This window comes from Amblyomma maculatum, chromosome 5 (assembly GCF_055883805.1).
Source record: "Amblyomma maculatum isolate TAMU_Amacu chromosome 5, ASM5588380v1, whole genome shotgun sequence".
Taxonomy (NCBI): domain Eukaryota; kingdom Metazoa; phylum Arthropoda; class Arachnida; order Ixodida; family Ixodidae; genus Amblyomma; species Amblyomma maculatum.
In genome coordinates, this window is record NC_139348.1 from 150,264,168 (window position 1) to 150,284,980 (window position 20,813).

The 20,813-nt window shown below is 42.3% G+C and overlaps 1 protein-coding gene across 1 annotated transcript; it reads right to left on the reverse strand.

Annotated features, from left to right (window-relative positions):
- Positions 1-6,453: 6,453 nt before the first annotated feature.
- LOC146189953 (uncharacterized) lies at positions 6,454-20,813 on the reverse strand. The gene is made up of 9 exons (XM_084604675.1): positions 20,562-20,813; positions 18,230-18,276; positions 17,442-17,480; positions 17,306-17,342; positions 17,043-17,138; positions 13,886-14,028; positions 12,978-13,025; positions 10,343-10,378; positions 6,454-8,126 (listed from the first exon to the last, which is right to left on the reverse strand). The coding sequence occupies exons 1-9, from the start codon at positions 20,626-20,628 to the stop codon at positions 7,935-7,937; spliced, it is 705 nt and encodes a 234-aa protein (XP_084460801.1). The 5' UTR covers positions 20,629-20,813; the 3' UTR covers positions 6,454-7,934.

The following is a 20,813-nucleotide window of genomic DNA, read 5'->3' on the forward strand; positions in this document are numbered from 1 at the left end:
CATGGAGACGATACTGAAGATAGTCGCTTGTTCGGAGACTAGAAGGTTGGGAGAGGAAACCATCATAAGGGTCCTTGCGTCCGTAGCGGTCGAGGTGATCCGATAAATCCTTTAAGTGAGATAGCCAGCATAGAGCCAGATAATGGGTGACAACTTCGAATGGGAGACTATGCAGGTATATAGGAAATTCGTTTACGATCCAACATATGTCGAACATTCATCTTCGGGAGCAAGTGAATTATTTTGGCCTTGGAAAGCGCACGGTTCGCATAGATAACATAGCCAGACTTCCGTTGTACAAGTACGATACCGATGCCGATGCGGACAGCATCCATGTGCATCTACGTTAGTGAGCTGAGGTCGAATATTGGCGATTCCGCTTAGGAACATCGCCACCATTAGAAGCCAGGTTCTATCGCGGCTGCTTTTCGGTGGAGTCGAAAAGGAAATTGTCCATATACTACGCGATATCAGTGCGCGCTAGAGAACTCCATGCGGTCACCAATATCAACAAAAATCTTCAGTCGTCGTGCTCTCATAGCCTGAGCCACTGTGGAGAAATAAACCATGCCAGCAAAATCAGACAACTCTCACTAAGACGCCGCATAACTTCAACATCGTTTACTTTTTCATCTCGGTCAGTAATAATGGCACACAAATACGTTTTAGAAAATTGATGCACTGCTGGATAGAAAGTTATTGTGTCAATTGTAACATGTTAAGGGGGGCAATCCTGTGCATGCCACGTGCCGAAAGGGCGGAATGTGAGAGGAGGGGGGGGGGGGGAGAGGGCGGGGAGGGGGGTCGGGGAGTTTTCCCCGGAATGCGCTTGCTGTCAGAACAGTTGACAAATGACGTCACACGCTTGACACACGCAAGCCGAGTCAAGGTGAAGGTTCAACCTTGAAAAACAATAGGCCCCAAGAATACCTATGCCGAAAATGCATGCAAATAAAGCAAAACCTTTTAACGTCGTCACGATACTTTCTGTGGGTAGAATGCACAAGAACCTTTCCTCGGAATTTTCGCTATTAGTACCCTACGTTTTCAGTAGCATTTGCTCTACAATAGTTTGATACAATTATAGCAGAATAGAAATATATGGCGCATTAACATTTGCCTTTGCTTCATAGTCGCTTCTATGCGAACAGCGTTTTGAAGCTTTGGGGTACCTTCAAAGAATATATTTCTCAAGGCGATAAATTTTTTAGCCAGCTTAAAGCCCATTTCTGGAGGAAGATCTTATTAAAATGAAAAATATTTATTTTTTCTTGATTCATCTGGGTTGATAATTAGTTTGAAAAATCTGAAATAGAAGCCGCTTCTTTACTTGTCATGTTTGCAGTTAACCCATTAGGTACCAAAAAAAAAAATCTTGCGGCAGGATTGTTTCGTGCTCAAGTAAATACTTCTGAAATTTCGAAACAATAGAGTTATTTATCCAAGAGTTACGTATGTGTACTTTTTATAGTACGTTGGGCCCTTAGCATATCCCAAGTGGCTACTTCTAACGCCAACTTGGTCGCGTGAAACTTGCTGAAACACCCGTGTTTTAGGTAGAGGGTGAGTTCGCACTTCCCAAAGGCCCAGATGGATCTTTAGGGACAATACTGGCATCGCAGTTATTTCACTAGTCTGTGCGAAAACTGTGCTTCTTTGTCAAAAATCAGATCAGATATGATGGAGGCGGGGCTTCTGGGAATAGCTGGTTGTCTCAGGCAAAGGCGCAAGAAATCTCGAGTAACATTTCGTACGAAAGCGAGAAGGTCAATACACTAGTCTTCACTGATTTCTTTTCTGCGGGTTCCCCTCTGCAATGCTCAACATCCATGGTAAAAAGACCACAACAACTTCTTGCCATTTATGCTAATCCCATAGTGAAATATAGACGTCTCCCTTGTCACCCTTGTAGCTGAAAAACTACTTTGGCTGAGGAACACTCTTTTTCGTCCGCTATAAGCGACCATAGTTTCACAAATGATATCGGTTTAATACTGTCATAGTTGCTTGCTATTGCAGCTGCAGTGGTATCTTTCTCCAAAAGTGTCTCATCTTAGCAGCCAAAACAAGAATGAAATTCTTTTCCTGCTTTCCTTTCAATTCCTTTCTTTCAGGAGAGGGGGTGTTTCATAAGCCAGTTTTCATGAAGGGTTTCTTTTGCACCAAATTCCTCCTGCTGCAGCGTTATGAGGAGGTCGTGGCTGGGAAAAGATTGCTAAAATCCGCCTTTTTCACAAAATGTGGCGCCCTCTGGGAGTGGTTGAAAATTCGTCTGCTACTGGTTGAAAACATACTTGGGAGACGTAGCCGCCAGCGAAATGGCGATCTGCGCTCTTGACAGCTACCGCCATCTGTCGCATACATCTGTCACGAATATTAACTGCACATGGACTCCGAGATCAGTTCCGGGTGTGCCGATCGTGGAGGCCAAGAATTGCGCATGCGCAGCTAGGTTGGTGGTTTGTTTTCAACCAGGGGAGAGGTACACATGCGCACAGCGGCCTTGTGAAAAAGGCGGATTGATCACTTGTTTACTCGGTGTTGAAATAGCCTCAAGCAGTGACCGTAGTAATGGTTTGTCGTCCAAACGTAGGAAATTTCCACTGTGGGCGTCAAATGTGTAGCAATAGCCGTTTGCACGGCGTAGCATACAGGCATTGTATCCAAACCGAATTGGCTTTCTGGTAATAAAGTGTTTGCTAGGATTGTGCCCAGGGTATTTCCCCATAGATTCGTCTACGGAGAGCGTTGTGTGAAAGATACCGTGCTTTTGAAATCGCTTGCGGAGAAAATTACTCACTGGCCTAATTTTGTAAATTCTGTACATTGTATCTTCAATAAACTTATTGTCAGCTAGATGCAACAAGCATTTTATCTCTAAGAACCGACTGCGTCTCATACTCTCGGCAACGTAACGCACTCGGACGTCTTCGTCAACGCACCGATACATACATCTCTTGGCTCGGAAGACTGCGATAAGCAGTAAAAGAGAGAATTTTTATGAATTTCTGAAGGTCATCCAATGTCACAGAGAAACAGTGTTCATTTTATTGATTTGCATAGTTTTTGATCTGAACGACGATGTGGGCGATTTTCTTTAACCTTGGCGATAGTCCGCTCCTGTCTACTGCACCGTCCGAACGCGCTCGACGCCTTAAAGAAAGCCCGTTGTCTCAGAGAATACCAGGGCCGGCTTGCACGATAAAGTCCGAGCTAAGTCCAGACTTAAATGGTGTCTTTAGAAAGACCAAGCTTATTTAAGACGGCTCGTGTTCCGAACGTCGAACACTTCGGGTTCATGTTCACCAGAGTGGCTTCCCAGAACGGCCTCAGCAACCACTTGGGGCATTTTTCCTCGTAACACAATCTTAAGCCGCAAAACGCAATGGCACGGATTTTACACAACGCAAAATTGACGGAATGTGTACATCTTACAGCAGGGACAGTGCCAGCGCATCCCTGTATTTCCCTAATTTCTCTACTTAGACACCTGACGTCCTTGTGTCTTAACCAAGACAGCACTAGAGTCGTAATCATACAAGCGACTGAAGCCCAGTCAGGACTGAAGCCCAGTCTTGACTCCAGTCTTAAACGGCCATGCTAGTGGCCTATTCTTTAGACTCCAGTTAAGTCTGGACTTAGCTAAGACAGTCTTAAGATTGTTTTGTGCAAGCGGGCCCAGGTCTCCAAGACGCTCTCACTCCGAACTAGAGACCCAAGGCGTAGCATCAAGGAACTGAACACGTCTGAGAACCAGGGCATGACCTCTACAACATGCCGAGACATTTTTTCTTGCGACACACTCAACTCACGCCTTCACTACTTCGGCGTATGGTTTAAGACGTCTAGGGCCCACGCTACGGCAGGTCAACCTCGCGAACAGGCGTGCTCGTAGTGAATGCGTCATGCATCTGGTATTGAACGAAGGTGGGCAGTGACGTCATATAGGACCCATTTCTGACGTTCACCAGCGTTGCTGAAGAACCACCAAATTCTAACTCCCATTTTTTTTTCCTTTCTATTATTACCTTTGATCCAGAGGCTTTGTCCTCTGTATGGTTAGCGAGCACATGGGACACACAGCAAAATACTAATCGTTATGTTTTCAGCGCGGAAGTGTAGGTGGTAATTTCAGCTTTGTCTGTTGTTCTTACCTCGGAATATTAAAAGCGGCCATTACCTTCATCAACCTGTTCTGGATGATTCTCATCTAATTTTCCTAGAAGCTCAGCGGAACTTCATAGTTGCCAAGCATGCTACCTATGCGACTATGCAGCAGTATAAGCATGTTGTGTTGGTGTCGATGCAGTGTGCATTTAGGCAATAGTAGAGCGGCTGTTCCGTGCAAGGGTTGATACCGGGTCCCAATACTGGATCAGGACGGAGTGTTCTTCAAGAAGGAAGTCCCTGAGAAAGCTGCATAATTTTCTTTTGTAGCTTATGCCGGCTGTTAGAAGGATACATAGCAATGAGCAATCACGTTCTTTCGATTACAATGCACACTTATACTGTTGTGAGCTGTGCCCTACTTTCTCGATGTCATTTGCCCGCATAGCTTGCACGCTGAAATTCAAATTCTCAAATGGATCATTCAGCGGCTTCTACGGTCACTCAGCGGCTTCTACAACGCTCCTGGATTTCTGAGAGTTATCTTGATGAGTCAATACATCCCGGTGTTAAAAGGGAAATTCACTACGTGGCGATCAGCTGAGTCATATAACATGGAAGCACTCCATCAGAAGCACGAGAAAAACAAGCCGCTTGTCGTGTCGAAGCTAAGCACAAGCTCTTCGCACTAACTCGCTAGAAGCCTCCGCAAAAATTGCCTTTGCACAAGGCAAAATACAAATAGACGCAATAAATTCATTCGCAAGTCTTCGATTTTTCTAATCTGTTCTGAGCAAGGGAATTTCTTTTGTTATTCTTTAAATCGACAAATTGATATATTCTCACACTCGCTCAATAGTCATCAATAAATTTCTAGCATTCATGTTTAATATTGAGGGCCTTCTGTAGTTACTCAGCAATTGCAAGCAGATGCTTTAGTGTATTTTATTGATGTTTATTTAATATAACGCGATATATATTTAGTTTGTATAGCGCAGTTACAAACATCTCAATCGTATTTGCGTACTTGAAAGGCATGCAACCTGCAGCGTGTTAAAAGAAGCATGCATTAGCTGTTTAAAGAAGATGCATTATTTTGAATTGCAGAAAATAACCTTCATTTAAAAAAAAATGAAGGTTATTTTCTCCAGCCTGATGTCTTGTGCTGAGATGATTCCCCTGGTTGCTGTGTAGTAGTCTTCTGTCATACTTGAAATCAAAGCAGATTTTTCACCTTCAGCTGAGAGAATATGTGAGACCATAGCTGATTTACAAAAAATGATTCTTATTACTTAGTTCCGCAGCTAAAACTGTAGGAATTGTCTGGTCCTGTAATACTACGTGCAAAATTACGTTACACCTGCGTCCTCAAACGTCGGCAATATTGTGATGCCCGCTTCAAGCTTAATGAGCTCAATTCTCCCCTCTGGCTCAACATTGCCATCTCGCAGAGCATGAATAGATGAAAAAAAAATTGAACGGCTTGTAGATGCTGGAGATATACTGAAATAATTTTGAAACCTTTTCATGAGATTTCTCCAAAAATGTGCAATAATCGTTGGTGATTATAGAGGCGACATGCCCTAGTCACTTGAAAGTTGGAAAGTGGCTCAGATTATTAGCTTTTATCGGGTGCGGCGAGATGTGTAAGTTGACCTGAAATAAATTCATGCTGTCTTCCAGTTTTGTTATTATTCTTATTTTCTCAGATGTTCTGCCTCCAGAATGTTCTGGGGATAGAATGTGCTTTTTTAAAAGCATGAAAAAGCAGCTACTCACCATTTGATAGCTGACCTAGATTTTTGGGGGGTTTTGTTTTCAGGAAGCTGTTGATATTCTCTCAGAAATCAAGCAAATTGTTTCAGCCCTTTTAATTTGTTCAGCCAGTGAACATTTATGCGTTACAGGACGTTATGATTAGAAATTTCCCGTTAATCACATATAATGCTTTTCTTCACTTACGACTTTGATTATTTCACGCATCTCTTGTTGGCTAGGCCTCTGTATTTCCGGTCGAGAAGCTCGGTACTACGGGGCTGCTAACACGAATGTTTAAGCTTGTCGCTCGTTTCTGAATACAGAAATGTCACTGAATGATTTTTAAAGTGGCATTGTAGCCTCACTAGCTCCGTGCTGCAAGAAAAAAATATCGCAGCAAATGATATACGTGATTATACCTACGGCTGTAGTCGATATAAGTTTGAACGATGTTGATAGCTTCAATGTATGGGTGAACAACAGAATAAAACTTAGATAAAGACCTTCAGATTTGACAGAATAATGTTTTAAGTAATGTGTCTTATGGAGTGCAATATCGTGTTGAAGAGTAAGCTGACCAAGGACGTAAAAATAGTCGTGTTTTATTCTCTTCAGATACAAAGAAGTGACGTCAAATACAGTGCCATAGACACGCACCGGTAACGGCATCAAAGGACACTGGGAACAGCGGCACTGTCGCGCAACAGTGAACAGGACAGTGAACAGCACAGCGAAATCAATTGTGATATCCTGAGTGCAATGTAAGCTCAGGAAAGATGCCCATACAGAACACCACTGAGTGTCTCATATGCTTCTTACATTAAGCGGAACAAAATAGGTTCGAGCTTTTTCACATAAGTGAGACAATATCAGCACTCTTTTCTTCATTGTACTCTCGTTTTGAAGAGACGCTAGGCCACGTTATACTGTAATAATAATAATAATAATTTGTTTACAGTCATAACAATTTAGGGTAATGCGCACAGCTTCGTATTTTTCAAATTTATTAAACGTTTCAAATTTACCATTTTTCTCTTTTCGTAACATTATAAATGCAAACCTGCAACTCTGATAAGCAGCGAATAGTGAGGTCTTTCGCAGTTTACAACATTACAGACGTATACCTCGACAGTATCATCGACGGGCCGTAATGCTCGTTCAGCACTCCGTCCTTTACTGAGCTGCTCACGGGAGAACAATCGGATGACAAAGCTGTTCAGGGATACACGCCGAGGTTGATAACACTTCTATATAGTATGCTCATGATTTCATGCCAAACGTCACTCCTGGAAGAGGATGCGGTGTGCTCCAGAAAATCACCATTCAGGACGGCCTTCTTGAGAGGTCGCGAAGGAGACCCAGACTGGACTGTTGGTACAGGAACAGCAAACTAACTCATGTGTTTGATTAAGAACAAAAAGACGTGTAATCATACCACGAAAACTGAAACACCCGGAACGAAGCGCTAAGCACAGGCGCTCAATATAAGCATGGCTTTGTCAGGCCCTCTGTTGAGTGTTTCCGTTCTCTTATCAAGAAGCCTATAAACCACGTGCGCAGTGTGTGCCGGAATTACCGAGCAGCAGTACTTACTCTTTTGTCGTAAGAAAGGGACTTTATGTTATCCAAAAGGCAAAGCAAAAATGCCATAGCAGAGAGCGGCTAACGATTCTCTTACTAAATAAGAAATAAAAAATTGAAAGGGGACATAAATGCTCGCTATGGGGCTAAGAAGCAAACCGCGCTACCTAGTTTCTTTTGATAAGGACGGTAATGTATTGCAACAAATTGCCTTCACCTCTGCATTTGCCCTAGGGGTCACGAAGAGACCGAATGATGAGAAAATGACTGCAACGCTATGGGCCGATATAAAAATTTTCGCGTCATCTCCTCCCAATCATAGGTAGTAGGGTTAAGCGCATACAAAAGTCAAGTCTTCTGGAGAATAGATCAGTCCCATTAGTCTTTTAGGTTTCTCGTATGCCTTTCCACTGCAAGACAGTCTGTAGTGCGGTTGGTTATATGTGTGTCTGCGTGTCTTTTCCTTCCATTTGTGGCGATCGTAGTCTTCAGAAACACTGCGCCCTCATGGCTAGCGCAGTGCTCAGCCTGGCCGCAGACATCTGGACACCTGCAGACAGAAGAGGCAGCGGGAATGCGGCGGCGAACTGTTGCGCGGAGAGCTGCACCAACTGGGCCAGGGCGCAGGCCAGACGCCGGGCCAGCGTCTCGCCGTTGACAGCGGGCCGGCTCAGCAGGCACTGCGAAATAAGCACGCATATTTGACAAGCTGCTCCGATCAGGCCTAAAAACTCGAACAGAGACGTGGAAAGAAAGAAGAAACAGGAGAAAGAGAAGGAAGGAAAGTGGAAAAAAGTAAACAGCATAGAATGAGAAAAGAAAGAAAACTCGCAAATAATCTGGCGCTCATAGGGAGCGTAGAAGTCGTCATTAAAACCTGTAGACTTAATGCGTAAGCAGTCATACAGCTTTGTTTAGTATAGGAGAGTCGGTTTATGAACATAATAAGAAGAAAAACACTACACATAGGCGGGAACCAGTACGCAGTGACATGCCTAGTGCGTAAACCTCTTGCTGATAAAAGCTTTCTTGTTGACGTATGACATGCGGTTGACTCAAACCGTTTAGGAAGATTATGCAAATGTACACTACAAAGAGAACCGACCGAAACATGGTCTCGTGGTGAGATCCTCTGCTTTGTTAGACCAATCTAGAGACCACACTGCCTCCGCGTTAATCATGTCAGGCGTCTTGACGCATTCTACCTGCCTCGTGTTTTATCATATGTTTCGTACCTTCAATAACATAAAGACTGCCAAATAGCTTAATCTCAGGCATGAAGACTGTTGCAAAAGCTCGTTTCGCTTTGTACTTATCTCTAACGGGTATCTAATGAGCATTCCTTGCAGGGAATGCCTAAAGGTCCATTGCATTAGTGGTACATTGTTTCAGTGATGCATCAACATATTTTTAAGCGTGGATTTCTTCTAGTTCCTGCTATTCACTGCTAACTTGATCCGACTTGAGTGGCGACATGAAGACTAGCATAAGGCTGACTTGACACTCAACATCGCCGAACTATTCTTTCTTATTCTTGTCCGGAAGACGAAAGCTTTGCCATAATATAGCATCCAGTGAGATTCTCACCACTTGCAGCACAAACAAGAAGTATTTGCTTCCAGCTATCTTAGAAATGAAGCTATCCTATCATCCTCTCGCGCTACTTGTCCTGACTGCCTGTTATAATTTATGTCAGACATCATTCATCTTTGAACCTCAATTAATAGGCTTGAGCTCTGTTTTGTCAAACAAGAAGTGAAGATAAGTGCGCTGCCTCAATACAGCTAAAGCTAAAGATGAGATGACTGTCCAGCTACGAAGAACCAGCAGCCCGATATGTGAGGCTCACATTCCTCAAAAGCAGTTAGAGAGAGCTTGGGAGCTCAAAGAGAAGAGGGTTTACGCATGCGAAGGGTCACACGTAAAAATGCGCCACTAGTTGCTAAATGAAGATACATTAATCTATGACCGTAGTTAAAGCGCAAATACGTTAAAGTTCACACATACACCCCATTGCGAGATTGGCCGCTTTTTAAAATGCTAAAGACAACAAAAACAAAATTATTTCCTCTGGTATCAGAGTTAAAGAGACTTCGCTCGCATAATCTCGGCACAGAGCAACGTCTTCTTGCTTATCGAGTAATCAGGCTAACAGAACCTCGCACCTCCAGCAGAGCTAGCCGTATAACGTTAAACGCCATGATTCCAGGGTTTACATTGCGCCAATGTGAATAAAAAGAACTGCCAGTGGTGTCAAAAATGCAGAAGAAAGCAAGCTCCTTCTAGCAGAGTGTGCAGTGCTCGCCAGGAGACAAAGAAACGGCTTTCACGGCGCGCATCCACATTCACTTCCGCCAGTTTTCTGCGGCGATTTCGGCCCTAAACACACATAGGTAGTTTCGTCGCTGCCTCCTGAAAGCGTGCCTAATGACTGAAGAAGAGAATGCTGCCTTACTAGCAGTCGCCATTAATGCCTCAATCGATAATGATATTTGCGGGTGTCTAAATTTCCTCGGCCGTTGCCGGCCCTGTATGCATGATCTGGCAGGACTGCTTTAAAAAGAAATTGGTACAGTCGGCTTAGCAGAAGCATATGTAGGCGTCGGTGTTTTTAAACAAACTCCATTTCTGTCTCTAGTTCGATTTGTTGGCTATAACAGCAAAACTCCTCTGACTATGAACTTCGCATACATCAAACGCAATCCACGTGACCGTCACTTTCGTTATAAGTAGGTTAACTATATGAATTAACCGGTGGCATAAATAGTGAAATTCGTAATATGCTTGCAGTAAAAGAAAGCAAACTAAACACCTACTGTGTTTTTAAAGAGATATTGGTGAAGAAAATGAGAGGGGTTATGAACATAAGATTCATCAATGATCCCAAGGTACTCACCACCAGGAATTGTATGAGTTCGGACATAGTCTCACTCTGGAATACAAAAAAAAAGTAATCAAGCTTTATAATTGGTCTTGTTAGAAGGAAATACATCACAGTGCACACTGTAAGCAATAACAATGAGCTATATATAACTGCAATGAATTCGTTGATTTTTACTAATTACAGATGAATGCTAACGCACTGCGCTTTATCAGCTCTGCTCTGTGCGCCATGTTCTATTTTCATTCTTTCCAAGCAAAATGAGTGCACTACGTTCGCTTGATCGTTTTATTGTGAGAAAACGCGATGGCGTGAAAACAGTTTTAGTTCAGGGGAGACGTTTTAGAGGAGACATATGCTGGATTACCGGAAGCCTTGCGTCACATGCGATTTGACATTGGCTGGGCTAGAAGGGACACTACGCATGCGTGGCAGCAATGCGTCATGCCGTAATATACGCCTACGCGCATACGTATCAGCTGTGCAAAAAACCCTCCAATGCCAACATACGACGTCGGTTGCCATTTGGGAAGAATTATGCCCATTGATTTCAATATATCATCATATCATCGCAATCTAAAATAGTGCCTCAAACCTCAGACTCCTCGTCTGAAGGCGTTAGAAACCATTGATGGCTAAAGGAGCAATGCCATCGCAATAAACAAATCTCAGGAACATATTAGTGAGTTGCAAACAGTGTTTAAAAAGAATAAGGCTTTACTGGGAGATGAATTGAAGCCATGGATGAGGTATAAAATGCTTTATCACTAACAAAAAAGCCTAAAACCACTGACCACTCTGTAGCAAGAAGAAATTAGAGTTAATGCGTGAAGAGATGGTAAAGGGACAGTGGGAGTATTCTTACAAGTGGGATGCAAAAGTATCTAATGGTTTGGGTCAACTGGAAGAAATGTTAAATTGCTCTTGTTTGAACCAGAATCTTGTTGGTCATATTCTACCTACCTATAACGAAAATGAAAGGAAACAACCTATATCTGTGGCCTTCGATTTCTGATTCAAAGGTCTCCTGAGGCTTGTTAGAAATTACAAAACACAATGTCTGATTCGAAATTGGTTTGGAATTGAGCAAAAACACTTGCTGATATCTTACATCTGAGAGCGTATTTTAAAGCTGAATTAACATTTGGTCACCATGTCCTCTCATGTACAAACTGAGTATTTTCTTTAAAAAGGCCGCTGGATGAATGGGCAACTGTGGCACTGAAAACAATTTTCCACGCTGCCTTGTCAGTTTTCAAAAGTTTATCATTGCCGTATAGTTGTCTTGGACTACTAATGGCTCTCTTCGGACGATTGGCCACTCACTACTCGGGGCACCCAGTTTCTCTTACCAGCTACGCTTAGTCTTACACTTTAGCAATTACATTGCAGGTAACATGATAATGTTTTTATTTATAATGTTTGCCAAGGACTGTGCAAAATACGAAGTTATTAACTATCCTAGTGACTACGAAGCTTTAGAGAATAATATGGACATGGTGGCAGCATGCTCTGTACACTGGAAAATGCCTCTTGAATGTGAGCAAACGTATGAATGTCTCTTTTAAATGGAAACGCTCCTACCAAGAACAGATCACGAATCGGTGAGGATAATTTAATTATTTTGAAGAAATACAAACTTTCGGGAGGTGTTTCGCCTCGATATTGCGATGAACTAGCCGCCTAAATTACCTAACAAATGAAGCGGCGCAGGTTTCGAGATATGGAGGCATACTCAGCGGCTTAAGAAACAATTGCATTTCGGGCACGTGCGGTTAATCCCCGAGTGCGCAAGCGAATGTTACACATTTGCACCTTAGAGTTAATTAACAAATCTGAAAAATAATGAACGGGGCGGCGAGTTTCGTCCTTAGACACTATGGCAGAAGACTCAGCTGGACTGAGGGTAAACATACTTTGCAGTGGTTGAAACTAAAAACTCACAGAAGAAACCTGCACTTCCAATCCTTTTATAACATCAATCAATCCTGAACTGTCAATAATCTAGAGAAATACATGAAACTACCATCGTATGTATCTAAAAGAAAGAAGCACCCCTTGAAATTCAAGGAACTTCACTTTAAGGGTGTCGTTCTGCAGTATTATAGTTTTCCAAACACTGCGTTCCCGTAATCTTCTTCATATCGCACAAATTACGTCTGTTAATTCGATTTACCAAGCTTTCAATGGAGAAATGTATTTTATAAGTTTTTTTCAAGGAAGTCCGCCCTGATGTAGTGCCTTTAGTGATGCAGGTGCTGCATAAGTAAACTAATTAAATCAAAACAGCGAAAGTTTCCGATAACACACTTGAAGCCCTTAAATTTAGCCAAAAACCATTAGCTACCCAAATATTAGATTTCCGAGGAGAGGTGTTGTGCAGCGAATAAGAACAACTTTCTTGTTTCTCAACGACATTTTAGTTAGTATGCAACCTTTGGCTCTGCCTAAATTCTGGGCTGCAAACTGATGAATGGTTTCAATTTTATACACTGAAAGCACGACGCCTCGGAACAACATCTCGACGGGGAAACGGCGTGCCCAGTGGTAAGTTACTTAATTTTGTGTTATGCCAGCTCGCTCGCTTGATATAAACCAAGAACGGTAGATTCGCCAGCTGTCGCAGGTTAGCGAGCACACTCTTACTTACCGAGAGCATTTCACCTTCCGCGCACATGAGGCGTGTACCATTGGTGCACTGCAGGAAAACAACCAACCGTTAGTTAGATATGACACTGGAAACATCAGCACTAAATTAACTTGGTCGGCTAAATATTGTTTACTAGAGTGCATTTTATTTCCTACGTGCCATAAGAGAGTTATTCTCACAGCAACTTCAAAAGCCTCGTGAATTTCACATAGTACTAGCTTCCTGTAACTAAAGAAATTTCATTCACCGGTGGACGGTATCACAAACAGGGTCGGGTTAGTCGCTGTCCTAGCGCCGTCCAATCTTCTGGCATTGCCTTCAGTTCAGTCATGGTGATTGTGCCCCGCCTTTTATTCGCAAATCCACGGTACAGTTTACTTCCTGAGGTGATATTAACTCTAATAAAGCTCGTGAGATGTAGACACTTAATCGTTTCTTACTGTTTCACTGCCGTTGATGGCAGTTCCGAAATGCAGTGTTGGCGTTGAACAGCATGGTGCAGCCGCATCATGGCCGACGTGACCATGTGCCGCTAGCAATGGAAGGTTATAAAAGTGATGGCTCGTCAAATATTTAGGGGAATCCCCCAAGGTGGAGTAGATTAGTAATTAGGGAGTAACTACTCATTTAGAGCAACTATATGGCTACCATGGAAAGCTATACAGCTTTTATTTAACTACGAAGTTCTGAGAAAGCTGTATAACTTTCTTTTTTGGCCATATGACTGCGCTTGGGTGGATGTCAATGAATAATTAGTCCCTTATTACAAATATGGGTTGCAATATACGACCGGAGCTGTACGGTTTTGTTCGAGGAACTCCATTTGACACACACGCAGGAGAGCCAAGACTGTTATAACCTGCTATCGCTTCTGGCACGTTGTTTTGAAAGTCAAACGGCTGACTTACGTTGTTCACGCCGAAGGAGGTGGGAAGGCTGATGCTTATAGGTGGGCCACATTTTATATTGTCGGGAATGCTGTTCTCGCACCGGAAAAGAGGCAGACCAAGAGGGTTGCAGAGCATGTTGGCGACTGAAAGTGGGTTTCCGTCTGAAATATTTGTAGCTTTGATCAGCAACCGCAATTAATTCCATTCACTACCTTTTATATTACCCCTTCCCAGGATACGCTACTAATAGCAGAACAAGAAACTTAAGGTAGAGGTAAGCTGGCCCACTCTCCCCCCAAATTGCAGGACTGCACTCTAATACGCACTGCACGTTGGCAGTAAGCAAAGGCGACAAGAACTGAAGACCACAACTCTTTTAGGCATCCTTTGCGTTGAAGATTACTTCAAGACTAAATTCGGATACTCCCTGAGGATAAATACAATGGGCAGCTTCACGTATGTACCAGTGTATATGTTATACTGCTATCTGCCTTCAATGCTCTAACTGCGCTGCATTTTTTACGAAACGATGTGTCAATGTTTCTTTGTGTGATGCCTAGACTGTTTGCTGATCATTTCTTTTCGTGAAGCGGATCTCAGTTTTGTCTATAACAAGGAGGAAGCAGCGTGTTCGATGCATTTATTTCCTTAATTGAGCTCTGTATGTACCACTACGGCTTACGGTCGTTTGGAAGGCTATCAGTGTTTTATAAATAAATAAATAAATAAATAAATAAATAAATAAATAAATAAATAAATAAATAAATAAATAAATAAATAAATAAATAAATAAATAAATAAATAAATAAATAAATAAATAAATAAATAAATAAATAAATAAATAAATAAATAAATAAATAAATAAAACCATCACTTTTTCGTTAAATAGTGCAGAAAAAATCTCTTCAGGCACCTAATTAATCAAATCACTGACGTTATCCGTGAGCTTTGGTAAAGGAGATTGCATGCTTATACTGCCTAATACCGGTGAGAGGTAGCGCCGCATAAGTGCAATAAAAGTTCGATGCTCAGAGACTTGGGAAAAGGGCAGAATTTACGGCGCGTGGGCGTCACAAACAAATAAGCCTAACATATACCAATGTTTTAGTGTAGATGTGTTAGTCTGCTAAGCTTAGCAAGTTATCGTTGTATGCCCGAACATTATCGGCACAAAGCAACTTCCCATACCCGCCCAGCAACACGGTCGTCTTTGTGCCAGTATAGGGTGTAGCTTACAGAGATATTTGTTTATAAACTAATATCCGCGGCTTTATTACGGCTAGCTCAGAAGATTGCCCTGCATAGCAAAGCTCGTTTTCTGCCGGCTGCACACCTCCATTTCTGCACACGTACACGGAACTAAAGCTTCCGGTACGGACAGTGTGATATATATTAGAGCTGTTATGTACGCTGTCACATAGATCCCTTGTTAGACGACTACTTCGCCGAGCAATCCTCCTCACGCTTTGCAGATTTTGCTGGCGTCGGGCGAATATATATTTCATCATTGTTGCTCTTAATTGTATTGATTTCACGCTCATATATAAATTTTACGTATAACTGTAGGCTGTTATGAGGTAGACAAGTGCGTAGACGGCATTGCTTCGTCGTAAAATGCTATAATGAATCACTGCTGCAGATAAAAGGCTCATTTTGTACTGTATTTTTCTGTACAGGAAATGACAGAAGCTAATAAAAATAACTTGCTCCTTTACCAGCAAGCAGTGGTCTGCCTTACAAAATTTCCTAATTGTTGACTGATGAATCAAACTCGCGTTTACGTCGGTTGAGGCTTCTGAACTTTTGCAGTCGTGATAGGTAGCAATGTGCTGCATATTCATTAATGCATTAAAATCACCATTCACTCCACTGGTTTTTCAGACTACGTGGAACTTCGTTTTGTCATCAAAAAACCAAAGCCTACCAAGAAGGTCCTCAATACGTTAAAAACGTAGTTGACATACAGACATTTACGGATATCGAAAACAAAGAAAGCGTCAGTATATCTGGTATGTCTTACTTATTTCAAAATAGTGATTTTGAAATAAGTAAGAAATATTGGGAGGAACTGCGATGAACACAATATGGAGCCAAGCTTTTGTGATTATAAAAAGATTACCTAAACTCTGCTAATTAGTTTCTTAGTTACCGCACCTAGTTGACTTGTCCCACTGGGCATTTAGAAGGCATGAACAATACAGCGCCACATCAGTTTTTGAAATGCAGAAATAATTATAGTTTCTAAAGCCCTGCAGCTAGCGAGAATCCGACATTTTTTCCCTACGAAACCAAAACTGAGCGCAACAGATGAGCAGGAACCTCGATATAGACACGACGCCTGCTGATGACACGTGCAATGCATATACAATTCCAAATTCGAACTGCCTGCTCTACGGTGACGTGTCAAGCGCTTCATTTCGCTCCACTACTCTAAACAAATAACGAACACACAGTTGCCAATGAATTAACGTTTCCTTGCGCCAGTCTACGAGGCAAAATAAAGCACATGCATGAGGTGACGCAATACCGCATGATGTTCGAACTGAGCACCGTTGACACTGCATCACGTTATCACAGGACGACTCATCTGTACCCATATTCCTGCGAGTCTCTAGCGTTCTGTTTTGGTTTCGCGCAGAAAAAAAAAAAAAAAAAGAAGAGATGGAATATTCTCGTGTTGAAATACTTCGGGAAATAGGTTTTTCTTCGTTGCGCATAATGACACGGCATCATCTTGCTCACGGCTTCGAGCCCCCATTTAAGAGTAACACAACTGCGAATATAAAAGGAGGTAGTTAGCGGGTTTTATTCATTATCTATATAATGTAATAAAATAATTTTTGCTAAATACTGGGTACACCGCGGTTCAGAGTTTGTTCTTGAAACTGAGCTCACTATCTTCAGGAATGTTTGAAAGTATTCCCTGGAAGACCTTCCATGCAGTTAAGGCTGCGTATCAATTCTTCCTATTTTGAAGGGTCGCTATTTGGTTACTATAAACCCTTATTTTGAAAATCAGATACAGGTCTCATCGTGCAGGACAACATTGATGTTATCAGATGTCTTTTAAAATTTAGCTGAACAATAAATTAAGCTCAGTATCCTGATAGTTCCGAACAAGTGTCACCTCTATGGCATGATGTGGTTATTTTTTATTTTGCTTATTTCCACATACCTGAGCTCACTCTGGAAAGTACACCAGCGACGAGATTTCTTAGCTGAAAGAACACTTGAATTGGCTGCGTGACTTCTGGCAATGTTCTAAACACAAAGCAAAAGAAAAAAAACATAAATAGGACGACTTTGGTACGTAGTAGACATCAATCCTTTATCTGAGCACTTTCCTTCCTCATGTCTTCAGCATAATAGAAAAAACAAACAAACAAACTCGTCGATGATGCACTGTGAAGAAGCAAAAAAAAAAAAATCGGCACCTTACCGAGAAGATTCGAATCAATTCTTGGGTGGCATTTCCCTGTAAATGCAGAAAAGGTTAACAGAAATGCAAAAATGAAATAGCCTAGAGAGGGAATGCATTGAACAGAAGCAATGTAATGAAATTCTTACAACTTACAGGTCTTTCACTGCAGTAATCGGGTGTCAATCCAAGGCACTGCTCAAAAACAGAGACACAAACTCATGGCAAGTTCCTCTTGTCAGAGGAAGCAGAGCGAGATATTAACGTTATGTGACCACTGGACATTTTCAGTCAACCATAGAATCAAACGCCTCTCGACTTACCCCACTAGGCTGCCAAGTTCTCTCAATGTTCCCTTCAACTTTCAAGTGTTGCGCCAGCCCCACCATTCCTGTACCCTAGATCCCAGGAACTACTCCGGAGCCCACAGATACGACTTCACTCATAGTCTCTGCCATATTTGGCCCGTTCACGCACACCCCAATCTACAACATGATGCTTCGTTTTTATTTTTTTTTTATATTCTCTTTGTCATTGAATTCTTGCTGTCTCCGAATTCTACGTTTCGTGCGCCTATGGCTTGCTCCTCAAACCCTTTTTCTCAAACGTTCGCTCAAATGACGGCCATAAGAGATATGCTCTGAGCTGTGCAGCACCTATATTTTCATGTGGCGGTAAATGTTTATCGCGGAATCCAGCTTCCTATCTTATCTGAACGTACTGCTGCAGACCGCATTTTAAGCCCTCTCGGCAGGCGCAATAAGCATGCTTTCCTCTCACCCATATGCAAAACATGAATTGGAGAACCTCAACTAGTAGTAAGAGAAGAGGGTTTCCCTCAGTGAAGGAGCTGCGAGGAAAATGTACTCCAACGTTCCGAACCCATTTTTTTTATAACCGCTAATGACCTGCTTAAGATATAAGGCCGTATGTGGAATACTCACTGTGCCTAAACCAAGAACATTGGGGAGTTGCGTTGTTATGCACTGGGCTGGAAGAAAACGGGTACATGAAAAATGTCAGAGCTGCCGAGTGCTTCTTTGCGTTGACTGGTATTTAGCCTAAAAGAATGACGGAGCCTAGAATGCTGACTTCACTAAAATGACGCTGAAAGCAACATTCACCACTAAATTATCCCAGTCCATGCTTCATTTAAGATTAAAGACAACGTGATTCCTAGCGGGCATAAATTGTTGTCACTGGAGCTTAGGGCATCTTGTAGATAACATGCTGTACTTCATTATTTCACCTTTCTACATGCTATATTTGAATATCGCGTCACTTAATGCTAAGGCTACTGCGCTTTGTGTCTTGGGCATGCGAATATTGTGCTTACTCTGAGCCTAAACATAAGCCATTTTGTCTGGGTACTGTTTGGCTAGACAATCATGTTTTATGCCGACCAGTGACATGGGCCACATGAAGCTTCGTTCAGCGGCCGACAGTGGCGCTCTTCCCTGGCACCACAGGGCAGTCACGAAAGCCGCCGCCAGACTGCGTTCAGTAAACACTTCTGGTGATATCCGGCACTGTCCTCACTGCAGTGCTCAGTGCCATCATGTCATTCTGACCAGTATAGCTATTGTGTAATGCTTCGACACACGATCATTATAGAGATGACCGTGAAGTAAGGGAATTCCCCTTCACATTCCCCGAAGGCTAATGTACTTCGAAGTAGGGTTCAATACAGTGCAAAGTAACAGTCATTAGCAGCCGCCACCTTCCCACCACTTGCTTTGTTTTTGTTTAGTGACCCATTTTTTGGTCTTCAGTTGTTAATCTTTACTTTTTATTCCGTCACGTAGTGCTTCACTCAGAGGTCTTGCAGGATAACATGACTATCATTCCTTTCCTTTCTTTTGCATTGTATGTACTCCTACCGCAGACACGTTCGAACATTTAAAAAAAAACCAAAACAAACAAACAAGAACTTTCTAGCACTAGGGGATGCCTTTAAAAGGACAATCTACAACCGTATTGACTGCTAGCTGCTGAAAATATCATAGTTATGAGTTAGCGAATTGAACAAAATATAAGAATTATTTTGGTTAAAAGAGCTTTGTACTGACAAAAACTTTGCTGAAAAGTTGATGTCTTTATTGATGTTTCTATGCTTTATTTAGGCAGGTGCCTTCGAGTACCCAGTAAAGAGACAATGAATATACAGTTATTATAGACTGTATGTTTGTCATTTTTGCAATCAGCGGAGCAAAAGAAAGTGCGTGCCACGTATGATAAAGTAAGCAGTTACATTCGAACACACGTCATCAGCAGACGTATAGTTGCTCCGAGCTTTTTACTTATCCCATTCGCTGAGTTAGTTACCTACGCCATGGCTTAGCCATTTGAGCGTCCACTGTGCATGCGAAAAGGGCGGGGTTCGATTGCCAGTGCCACCGAGTGCCCACTGAGGACAAGATGGGCACATCTGTGGCGTATGCTCGCTTTCTCAGAAGTGAAAAGCTCGGTAAAAATATTTACGACTGCATTCCGTTTAAAGAAATCGTGTTGTTAATGCGTAAATAGGCCAAACGTTGCCCTTTCGGAGTTAGAATACAACATAACGATTATTCACATCGTGACCCAAGTTTCGATTCCTTTCGAAAAACAGAGCTAGATTTCTGGATGCAGAGCTGTGCACAGGAACCGTCCTTTTGCCTAGAAACCTAAATAGCATTGCTTTCTCTGTTATCAGTGGTACAAAACACAATACTGCAATAATCAAACATAGTTTATTGATAACGGTTACGGACGAGGAAGAAGCGGGCAGTGGCGCGCTGGCAGGAGTGCCCACGCTAGGCTCGTGGCGATTCATTAAAATCATTTCATCGTCACGGTCATCTCTGTTCCCTGTGTTCATCGGCTTGCCGCACGGTAGCAGTATTTAAGCACCTACCAGATTAGTATAATTTCTGTATGAAATCTTGTGGGCCGTCCGGTAACAATATTTATTTTAGTACCTACATGATTAGTATAATTTCTGTAATAAATCTAGTGGGCAGTGCTTGCGGCTTTGCCCTGAAAGAAATTTCCTTTTAGTCTGTGCTCCCTATATTTAGAAATTTTCGAGAATTTTCCTGAAGCAACCCAATATGTCAGCGTTGCCTTAAAAGCGATATTTGTGAGCAGCCCGTGGCAAACACTTGAACCAACTATCTTTGAAAAATGAGACATGGTCTCTTCGTTGACGTCTTCACGCCAAACTCGGTGTAAATAATATTACTGCATAGGTGTATACTTAGTTCCTTAGAGCACTCTCCGTAGATTAGTTCTTACCTTTAACATTTGCCGCTGTGAAGATCAGGGCCAGCGTGAGGCTCCAAATGACTGTTTTCCCAACCATTATTGCATTTTGTTTAAACGTTAAGCAGTTTCGGAATTACCTTTGCTTCCTTTCATAAAGGCTTAACTAAGGAACTTTTTGTCGTGAATGATATGCAGAGAAAGCTTGCGTAACTCATCCTCATGTGGAGGTGCTTTCGCCGGGTCCTCTTTAAAGCGGGTCCTCGTTCGAACCAGTGAGTTGTT

What these genes read in the sequence shown, in the direction of transcription:
- LOC146189953 (XM_084604675.1), bottom strand. Translation starts at nt 20,628, where the DNA reads ATGGTTGGGAAAACAGTCATTTGGAGCCTCACGCTGGCCCTGATCTTC. An exon ending in CCTCCTTCGGCGTGAACAAC is followed by an intron (nt 13,026 to 13,885) that starts GTAAGTCAGCCG and finishes GTTTTCCTGCAG; the next exon opens with TGCACCAATGGTACACGCCT. An exon ending in CGGAAGGTGAAATGCTCTCG is followed by an intron (nt 10,379 to 12,977) that starts GTAAGTAAGAGT and finishes TTTGTATTCCAG; the next exon opens with AGTGAGACTATGTCCGAACT.